General features: G+C 36.3%; 1 protein-coding gene across 1 annotated transcript; it reads left to right on the top strand.

Annotated features, from left to right (window-relative positions):
• Window positions 1–4487: 4487 nt before the first annotated feature.
• Window positions 4488–9333, top strand: LOC135743287 (collagenase 3-like). The gene is made up of 10 exons (XM_065260926.1): window positions 4488–4593; window positions 4708–4946; window positions 6943–7091; window positions 7663–7788; window positions 7878–8039; window positions 8125–8251; window positions 8349–8482; window positions 8570–8729; window positions 8813–8916; window positions 9018–9333. The coding sequence occupies exons 1-10, from the start codon at window positions 4492–4494 to the stop codon at window positions 9116–9118; spliced, it is 1404 nt and encodes a 467-aa protein (XP_065116998.1). The 5' UTR covers window positions 4488–4491; the 3' UTR covers window positions 9119–9333.
• The last annotated feature ends 1915 nt before the right edge of the window (window positions 9334–11248 follow it).

The raw sequence follows: 11248 nt of genomic DNA, 5'->3' as shown, positions 1-11248 counted from the left end.
CGCGTGAACTTTGGCGAACTTTGGCGTTGTGCCAAGAAGATGAATCTCTACTAATATAACGTTGAGACGGTCGCATTTAAAACCATACATTTTCTACACAGAGAAGGTTAACTGCACATTACCGTACTGGGGTTTGGAAATGTTGTGAGCGTTTCTAACACGTTTTAATTCCTCAGATAGCCAAATGCAGCAGCAAGCCAGCAACAGCAGAGAGCTCGTGAGCGCGCCCAGACACTGATGACGTCTGCGGCTGCGCTCTGACTGCAGCGCCAGCTGCCGCCAGAATAAAAGTAATGTAACATGATCAAAACACGATCAAAACGGCGAAAATCTCCGAAAAGTGACAAGGATGCAGCACAGAATGTATAATATTGTGCATATTAACAGATTAAAAGTCAAATAACCGATTAATGGACGCTTATTTGATTTAGAGGTTGGATGCAAAATCCATTGGCTCAAAAAAACCAAGGGGGCAGGTGCCCCCTCAGTTTGAATGGGCATGACGCCTCTGCTTTCTACACATATTTCACTTCAAATCTGCTTAATCCCAGTCACAAGCCATTCAGAAATACCAGTTGTTGGGTCTTCAAATGCTAGTCTTTCTTAGTTCATGTCAACTAATGCATTAACTAATATTAACAAATAGAGTTATCAAAATGGTTGTAGTGGCTGTGCAAAACTTCTGACAAACAATAATATACTGTATATGATATCGAAATTGCTGGAAAGTTACAGAACCGTACTGCATTATAATAAGCATATTTTTTATACAGTATCATCTATAAAATGCTGAATGTTTCGTGCAAGCAAGAAGCTGGATGTGATGTCACATGATGTTTCAAAAGTTCTTTGTGACATCTCAGCTTCACACACAGGAGGAAGTCTGATGCATGGGAACTTCCACTATTTCAGCACATCTGTTTGTAAACAGCGACTTTCGTCACTGGCAATGCATGCGAACAATGGATGAGATGTTTTGATGAAATCATCTGGTGGCCATTGTAAATTTTTAGGGATGTGTAGGAGGTTGCAACAACATAAACATATGGCTTTTGTGGACTAAACGCAACTTCCGGTAGACTTCCATATTGAATCACAACAATCAGTCCTTTTATAGTAATTTATTTCTTATAACAAGCAAGGGATATGGTTTCAAAAAACATAGTTAAACCATGGTTACTGTAAAAAAAGTACTACACTTTTAACAAAAAAACAAGGTAAATTTTTGTGAGGGTGCGTCCGATGAAACAGAATGTAGTAGTTTGGTTTGAGACGCTACCTACAGTGTCTAAATAAAGGTATAGTGCCCTTTAAAAAGGTCCTTATGCTGTATGTACCATTTAGGAAAACCTAGGCTGTACATTTTGTTTGTCTATATGTCATCAGGTATATTTTTCGAGAGATCTTACAATAAAAACAACACCTGCATTAGGTTAATGAAAAGGTTAAGACAGCCCTCTAGGCATCTTTCTGTCAGCAATACAGTATTATATCATTCAAACAAACAATATTAACCTTTAAATCCTTGAGATTAAAAAAAGCCAAACATACCTTTACAGCAGCACATATATTATAGCTCATTCTAAGGCTTCATGAGGGCGTTGTGTTTGTTCAACATGACTGAACACGTTGGCTAGAGGTCAGAATGTGAGTAAACATGCGTGCATACAGACTATAGAAGAATTACACTAAATCTTTATCTAAAAGACGGGTTTTATGAACTTCTTCATAATCTAAAGTATCATTCGTGTTTATGTTGTAAAAATGAAGGACTTTTGGGAAAATACTCTGCGGACTGAAAAGACAAAAGTTGAACTTTTTGGAAGGTGTGTGTCCCATAAGGTCTGGCATAACAGTAACACAGCATTTCAGACAAAGGACATCATACCAACAGTAAAATATGGTGGTGGTAGTGTGATGGTCTGGGGCTGTTTTGCTGCTTCAGCACCTGGAAGACTTGCTGTGATAAAAGGAAACATGGATTCTGCTCTCTACCAAAAAACATCTGTAAACTTGGGTTCTGCAGAAGGACAATGATCCAAAACACACGAGCAAGTCCACCTCTGAATGGCTGAAGAAAAACAAAATGAAGACTTTGGAGTGGCTTAGTCAAGTTCTGACCTCAATCCTATTGAGATGCTGTAGCATGACCTTAAAAAGGCGGTTCATACTCGAAAACCCTCCAATGTGACTGAATTACAACAATTCTGCAAAGATGAATTGGCCAAAATTCCTCCAGAGCACTGTAACAGACTCATTGCACGCTATCGCAAATGCTTGATGGCAGTTGTTTCTGCTAAGAGTGGCCCAACCAGTTATTAGGTTTAGGGGCAAAAAAACAAAAAACTGAAAAGGGGCCAACACTTTTTCACACCCAGGATATCTGCCAGCCCACTCTTTTATAGCTGGCAAGAACTGGGCCTGTCTGTAGTTCACATTGAATACATTCATTTTACACAGTAATGTTAGCTCAGTGTAATGGTTGATATATTTTAGCTATGATTTTAACTTAGGTTATTGACTGGTTATGTATTTTGCTTTAAAATAATCTACTGTAAAGGGTCTCTGTTGTTATTGATTATTTACCGTCTACCGGAAGTTAGGGCCACAAAAGCCGTTTGTTTATGTTATTGTCACTGAAACCGTCATCTTGAAAAACTGTTGGGACTGCCCTGTGGGCCTCAGCCCCCTAGTTGCGAAACACTGGTCTATATAGACCTAAAATTATGGAGCTGACTAATAGTCACACAGTGCTTTGTATCCCTTTTTTCAAACCACAGTCATGCAACTTTTTAGGAGTTTCCATTCACAGCAACAAAACTGCCTATAAAGAAACAAACTACATAACTCTGTTCCCAAATTTTTTGAGCCATCAATGTAGATCGCATTTAGAGTAACCATTGGGCTTCTCCATATGACAAGCAGTTATGCTGTGCACTTTCTGAATAAACTTACTGTGAGAGACCTTACATGCCTTTACATAGCCTATATACACACAATAATTTTTTCTTTCATATGAAAAAGTAAGATGGCATGCAGTATGCACACCCATTATCTTGCCTTATAAGCTGCAACATAACAGCATAACTGAAGGAAAAACCATGTTTTTGAATGACAGAGCACAGAGATGTCATGAATATCGAAAAGAGCAGTGGTCCAAGCACAGAGCCTTGAGGCATCCCGGTATTGAGATGATTATTATATTACACTCTAAAAAATGCTGAGCTATTTCAATCCATGGTTGGGTCAAATATGAACATTGTGTGTGTTAATTTGAGCCAACGGTTGGGTTTGTATACATTTTGCATTTGGCCAAATCATAGTATTCTGTTTCCTGCACACGAAAAAAAATTCACTATTTCAGACAACCTCAGTGGAAAAAAAATGTATGTCATGTCAAAATGATGTAGGAATTATTTGATCGAGGGGACATACATTATAAACATTAGCCATAGTAAATTATGGCTTGCTCTATCAAGTGTTTTTATTTCTTCATAGAAGCTTAACAAGTGAGGTTTGATTCCAAAATCAGATGAGTAATAAAGATAATGGCAGCAGGCGCATGTCTTCAGTGCAAATTAATCAATACCATATTTGGCGATGGGAATCAAATTGCACAGCTTTCTGTTCGGACCACATTTGTCCAACTTAATGGTTTCCTGTTGCATAATTTGTACAGTAATATTGCTGTAACCATTTGTTTAATTTAGAAATGTGTCTAGAGCACAGACTTATAAAACATAAAAAATGTGTTAAAATCATATATATGGTATATTTGCTGTTATTGATGATCACTAGAAAAACGTTCTCTCTTACAATGAATTCAGGAAGATATAAGTAGTTATTTTAGAAACTAGGTCAACGTTTATTTTTTTATTAATAAAAGTGATTACACAGCATTTGTAAATTTAAAAAATAAAAGTGATTACACAGTTTTTTTCAGAAACTAGGTCAATGTTTATTTTGGTTATTAACTAAAGTGATTAGACAGCATTTTTATATAAATAAAAGTGATTACACAAATTTTACGTTACAAAAAAATGACTGTACAGCATTTTAGTTTATAAATAAACTTTTCCTTTTTATGTTTTTCATAAATACATGTTTTTTTTCCATAAATAAAAGCAATTACACAGTATCTTAAATAAAAGTTTTTTCACACTTTTTTTGTTGTACATGAAAGTCATTACACAGTGTTTTTACATATTGTAATAAATATTACATTTATATTTATATTAGAGGACCCTTGGGTAACTTGAGAGTCTGGGTCTAGTGTATAAATTTGATTCATTTGATTTATTATTTAGTAAAAATCACACGACCTGTGTTCATATGTTAACTTATTTGGTCATACAGTGTCATTTCCATGATTTTGTGGTGGTAAATGTGAATGTGTCTCATTCTTGTCTTGCACAATCGCTGGATCTGTTGTGTATTTAAAACAGGAGCACAACACGACCAGCATCAGTTTCTTGAATCAGAACCGACAGGATGATCTGCTTCAAGCTCTGCATTCTCATCTCTTTGGTGGTCGTTGGCTACTCCAACCCAATAGGGCCACCTATTGATAAAGAAGATGTGACCATGGCTGAGGTAATACCCATACTTTGAAATTACTATCCTATCATCTAGTTCTTCTAATCTACACTATGGCACACTTGGATAAAAGTGCATTTTATTCAGTTTGAAAACTATCTTATTTTACAGAGTTTTCTGAACAAGTTGTACCCCCTGCCGAAGGGGCCCTTGGATGGTGTTCAACGCTCCAGTTCAATGAGTCTGAGGCTGAAAGAGATGCAAACGTTTTTTGGACTTAAGGTAACAGGAAAGCTGAATGAAGAGACACTGGACGTGATGAAGAAGCCACGCTGTGGCGTTCCAGATGTTGCGGCATATTCCGTTTTTGAAGGGGACTACAAATGGAAAACAAACGACCTGACCTACAGGTAAGAAGCACCAGATTTAAACACAAAACCGAATGAAAAATTATCAAGCCCGTTTTTGCTGGGTCACCAGTAATCTGGATTTGGTAAAGTTATTCTACCAGCATAATATTTCTGGTGATGATGTTTAAAAGAAGTGTAAGGAGTCCAAATATGACCCCACCCATCCGTTTGGCCCAACGACGGAATCCAAACGGCATGGTTGGTTTATAGCGCATTCGGTCTTTTCCGGTGCTTGTAGATTTAACATTACGCAACTTATTATCTGACTCCAAAGATATGAAACGTATTGTAATATGAATCAAATTGATGTAAATATAGAATTTGGATAAACGTTGATCATTCTATTTAACTCATGTTAACATTGAACTCATATATTCGATTACCCATGTCGTATCGGTCCACATCGGCCGTTATGCAGATTCCGAACACATATTTGACCGTACTAGAAGTTATGACTAACACAATTTAACAATGCCGCTCCTGCAATCTCTTGCTAAATGTCCCAAAATAGCCTCATGCTGCATGCAATCGTTTGTATACAACTTAGTACAAAATTCACACTATAACCAGAGGTTCGGGCTTAGCACCATCTAGCCGAATATAGTTAAATCATATTACTATATACAACTTAATTATAGCAGAAATAATGACCAGCGGTTATGACTTATCACTCCGATAGCCCACATACAAATACGATTACCCAACAACTTATTGAAAGTTAAATAATTAATCTACCATACAATAACTAGAGGTTCATGACTAAAGCAATTTTAACAATACCGCTTCATGTGTACGGACTCTCATTAAAACGTATCCATATAGCCTCACACAATATGTTATATACAACTTAATTCAAAGCCTTACAATGATCAGAGGTTCGGGCATAGCACCGTCTAGCCGAATATAGTTAAATCATATTACTATATACAACTTAATCAAAGTAAAGGAAATGATTAGAGGTTATGACTCATCACCCTGATGGCCCACATATAAACACGACTGCGTAACAACTTAGTTAGAGGTAGAACTTAATTCACATGAATTAACCCCGATCAAAGATATGTGGTAACAAAGGATATCGTAATACTTTATAGTAACTTAGAAGAGTCAATAATACAGAGCAAATTAGAATGAATGCAAATGTAACAATTTATTAACCAGGTAGGTAAAACATAATTCAGAAGCCAATTTACATTCCAATTCAAATACGAAACAAACGAAAAACCATTGCATACCTGGTAAGGAGATGAAGATCTGGTTACAGATTCCTCAAAATAAAATAAAAAGAAACATGATGCTGTATCAAAGATACAGCATCATGGGGGTGCATTTCTAGATATCGAAAGTCCCGCCTAAATCTTCTACACATCTCCTTAAATAACCAGAGAACAAAGCATATAGGAATTTGGTACTGATTGGTTGTTGTAAAACTACGGGCTGTCCTTAATTTGTATACAGTGGGTGATTGGCTTATGCTTAGAATGGGAGTTGTCTATCAACATCGAATGAAGTTTCACATATACTTTAACATTGAATTCTGTTGTTATATGAGTGAGACCATTGTAACCACTTGCAATGAGACATTTCAATAGAAAAGAGCTACCCTCGATTGTCAAACATCACATCTCCATACAAATGGTAGATCTGCAGACAGATAGATACCCTTGATTGTCAAACATCACATCTCCATACAAATGGTAGATGAGAGAATAAGAATCCAAATGTATGACACTCTAAAGGTGTGTCTTGAAACCCAAATGTGTCGGAAGTCCACTGTGAATCGTAGAGAGTTGCCTTCCCGGGCACTCACTTTGCCCCCATGCAGTGTCCTTTGGGGAGGTGCTATATTTATTCAGGAAATTATCTTACAGAAGGCTTAATGGTGAATCAGTATTCCAGCATGCAAAACATAACATACTCTATATTGGTGGCCAGTTATTTTGGTCTTTTCAGCAAGGAACATCTGTTAATATTTATGTTGGTGTCTTTATTTTAGAATTGAGAACTACACACCCGACATGAGGAAAGCTGATGTGGATGCTGCAATTCAAAAAGCCCTGCAGGTGTGGTCAGATGTTACTCCCCTCAGATTCACTCGTATCTTCAGTGGAACCGCTGATATCATGATCTCATTTTCAGTTGGAGGTCAGTTTCTTAATATTAACATCCTAACGCTAAAATGACAACAATTTCATATGTCTTACAGTCTAAAAAAATGTTGGGTTGTTTAAACTCATGGTTGGGTAAATTATGGACAAACCCAACCAAACTCCATGTGTTTTATATAAGATAATAATAAAATTAATTAGGAGTGATAATTTTATCTTCATGTAAACTTACTATACACTTATTTAATGTTGATCTGAAAATACATGATATAAGTACTGTACGCATAACATATCCATGAACTTTATTAACATCATGATTTAAAGTGAAAATTTAAAACCTGGCATTACATTTTTTTATCATGTCTATTTCGTTTGAGTTTTTTACCATTTTCAGTACAAATTAAACAAAACAAATAGTACAGAAAATCAGTCGATTATTATGAGGTCAAAAATCTGCATGCATAATATTTAACGTTTAAGTTTTAAACGTTTTAGATAAAACACAGTTGCACATATCAAATGTATTTCGCAATAGTTACTGTCATAGTTACATGTAGAGAAATATTTTATAGCATGATAATTAAAACCAAATCACTGCTTGTTTCCAGACCATGGTGATGGTTACCCATTTGATGGACCAAATAATTTACTAGCTCATGCGTTCCCTCCATTTGCTGGTATTGGTGGTGATGCCCATTTTGATGATGATGAGGACTTTACCAATTCCCATAAAGGTGAGTGGTTTTATTTGATAAAACCTTTAACTTTACCAATACACCAACTTCTAGAACAAAAATTTTTTTTTGCTTCTTATATTTCTCAGGGTACAATTTGTTCCTGGTGGCTGCCCACGAGTTTGGACACTCATTGGGCCTTCAACATTCCCAGGATCCAGGTGCGCTGATGTATCCTAATTATGCTTACAGAGAGGTCGATACCTTCGCTCTTCCTCAAGATGATGTCAACGGTATCCAGTATCTTTATGGTAAGCTTTTATTAACATCAGTGGTGATCCAAAATTGAAAAAAAACTTTTTTCTTACACTCATGCCGATTGTTTTTGTCAAACAGGTCCTAACCCTGATAAAACTGATGAATCCCAACCCACAGCACCCAGCACTCCAGACATATGTAGTCCTAAACTTGTCCTTGATGCTGTCACCATGTTCAGAGAAGAGATAATGTTTTTCAAGGGCAGGTAAACAGAGACCGAAATGATTTGCAATATCCAATGCCTGACTTTATGAGCTTAATCAAGTCAGATCTAAACTGCTGGTGTCTGGCTTTTGTTACAGCTTCTTCTGGCGCAGTTATCCATTGAGTAACACAGTTGAGCATCATCTCATCAAAGCCTTCTGGCCTGAGATTCCAGATAACATTGATGCTGCATTCGAGAGCCCATCGGACGACAAAGTTTACCTTTTTAAAGGTATAAACCTTAAAACCATAACCTGAATCAGTTGTCATTGGATAATGTAAGATATATCATTTAGAAATGTTGTCATGTCTCATGCAGGTCAAAAGGTTTGGGCTCTCTATGGCTATGATTTGGCACGAGGATATCCTAAGCATATCAGCAGCTTTGGTTTGTCAAAGAAGGTGAAGAAAGTTGACGCTGTTCTCTATGATGAGCAAACCTACAAAATCCTGTTTTTTGCTAACAATAAGATTTATAGGTAAGTAAATCACTTTAACAGAGGAGGTCAGTCTAATAATCACTTTTAAGAATCTTCAAGTAATAGGAGGATTTTTTTTGTAGTTACGATGAGATGACACGGAAAATGGATAAAGGCTATCCTAAAAAGGTGAAAGATGTGTTCCCAGGAATGACAGGGAAGGTGACGGCGGCCTTCCAGTACAAAGGTACACATAAAAAAACTGAAAATCACAAATCTGTTGAGCAAATCCTGAATAATGACTAATCCAACCCTATATTTACATTTTGTATTTTACTGTTATTTCAGGTTTCATCTATCTCTTTAGTGGACCCAAAATGTTTGAGTTTGAATCCTATGACAAGAAGCTGTACCGTGTCCTGAACAACAGCTATTTTCTGCCCTGTTAGTGTGTTGAGTTTTTCAAAGCACAGCAATTCTCTATGGGCCTGAATTAAATCCAGAACCTACCAGTATTTTCAAGTCAATTATTAAGTTTTTTTAACTTAACTTATATTTTTATTTTATTTTAAAAAAATGATTGAAAAAGATTGTAATTTATTGGTAGTTATTAGAAAGTTGTTTGTGGGTAAGCTATAGTAGCCTTTAAAAGTTGTTTACAGAAAAACAATTTCAATTAATCAAAATAAACTGCTTCATCTGAATATTATGTGACTCATTTATTTATTATTTAAAATCTGAACTAAATTAATTTGAATGTTCTTAGGTGTGGTATCCAACATTATCTCACGGAAAGTCGTGATATAGTCATGCAAAATTTGATTAATTTATTTGTGGCCATGGCACGTTTTTTTCGTGTCGAATTTTTATAAATAGTTTTTCGTACCCGTGGCATGACTTTCTTTTTTGTATTGTTTTCTTTTTTTTTCTCCCTATTTTTAAATCATTGTTGCTTGGGGTTGGGGTTAGGCTTGGGGTTTGGGTTAGGATGTCTAAAAATGTAACAGAAAGTCATTCTAACCCCAACACCAAGCGACAGAAAATTGTGCGAGTGACACGAAAAAAAAAAATTGTGCTCAAGGCACAAAAAAGCTGAATTTTGTGCCATGCACATGAATAAATGTATCAAATTTTGTGTGACTATAACACAACTTTCCGTGATATCAGTCTGCTGGTATCCTACAGCCTGGTATGCATGACGTACTTTTAACAAATGTGTTTATTGATAGGCTCATATAAGAAAATACTACTGACAATTTAATTGAACTGAAAAGGGGACATATCACGAAAATGTGACTTTTTCTATGTTTAAATGCTATAATTGTGTCCCCAGGGCTTTTATCAACCTAGAAAATTTGAAAAACAACAACCCAGTAACTTGGTAAACCATTCTCCACAAGCATGTGATAAATATGTCATTAAAATTTGGCTCTCCTTGTGATGTCAGAAGGGGATAATAATATCGCCACTTAATCTGCACTATAGAACCATGCCACTTCCATTTAGTACAGAGATCAGCTAATTTGCATGTTAAAGGACACACCAAAACAGCACGCTTTTGCTCAGACATACAAAGTGGCAATTTTAATATTCTATAATAAATGATCTATGGGGTATTTTGAGCTAGAACTTCACATACAGTATGTACTCATGGGACACCAAAAACTTATTTGACATTATAAACATTAGCCAAAGTAAATTATGGCTTGCTCTATCAAAGAGCTTTTTAAGTTTTTATTTCTTCTTATTACACGGCTCTCTGGAATGCTTGATTCTGATTGGTCAGTTGAGACATTTGCAGGTTCGTTCTTTTCAAATAATAACCGCTCCAAAATAATAACGCATAGCCGGACTACTTGCACGAGTAAAATCGCTCCGCGCCAATAAAGATCAATAAAGATTACTGTTTGGCGCCATCTTGTGACAAACACTCGACAACCACAACAAGACACAGACAGCTTACTGAGACTGAACTTGACAAAATAGAGCATGACAGCTACGAAGCCAACACACAAAAAAATACAGAATGGGCATTAAAACTTCTCAAAGACTGGTTAAAGAGAAAAAAATGGAGACAGACAAGTATGAAGCAGATGATCTTAATAAGGTATTACGATCATTTTATGCATCTGTGCAAAGTTTCGCGGAAGGATAAAAATGTTAATTTAAAACAAATATGCCAATAAAATGTTTCAAATTCATATTCATGTCCAGTTTTTTTTCTTATGTGGCAAGTAGCCGTGTAATAAGCGGGATAATGTAGAGGCAGCCGGTAGTTATTGGGAAATAAGCCCCTTCAGTGTGATACAAGACCCTCCGCTTCGCGTCGGGTCCTGATCACACTGTCGGTGCTTATTTCCCGATAACTACCGGCTGCCTCTACATTATCCCTTATATAGAAGCTCAACGAGTGAGGTTTGACTCCAAAATCAGACGAGTAACAAAGATAATGGAGCAGGCACATGTCTTCAGTGCAGATTAATCAATACCATCTTTGGCAATGGGAATCAAATTGCACAGTTTTTTTCTGACCACCTGTGTTCAACTTAATGGTTTCCTGTTGCATGAGTTGTACAGTA

This window comes from Paramisgurnus dabryanus, chromosome 10 (assembly GCF_030506205.2).
Source record: "Paramisgurnus dabryanus chromosome 10, PD_genome_1.1, whole genome shotgun sequence".
Classification (NCBI taxonomy): Eukaryota; Metazoa; Chordata; class Actinopteri; order Cypriniformes; family Cobitidae; genus Paramisgurnus; species Paramisgurnus dabryanus.
This window is presented reverse-complemented; position numbering and strand designations above follow the sequence as displayed.

Excerpts from the sequence above, each read along its gene's own strand:
- LOC135743287 (XM_065260926.1), top strand. The coding sequence starts at position 4,492 with ATGATCTGCTTCAAGCTCTGCATTCTCATCTCTTTGGTGGTCGTTGGC. Across the intron at positions 8,040-8,124 it reads CGGTATCCAGTATCTTTATG|GTCCTAACCCTGATAAAACT; the intron begins GTAAGCTTTTAT and ends TTTGTCAAACAG. Across the intron at positions 8,917-9,017 it reads GGCGGCCTTCCAGTACAAAG|GTTTCATCTATCTCTTTAGT; the intron begins GTACACATAAAA and ends CTGTTATTTCAG.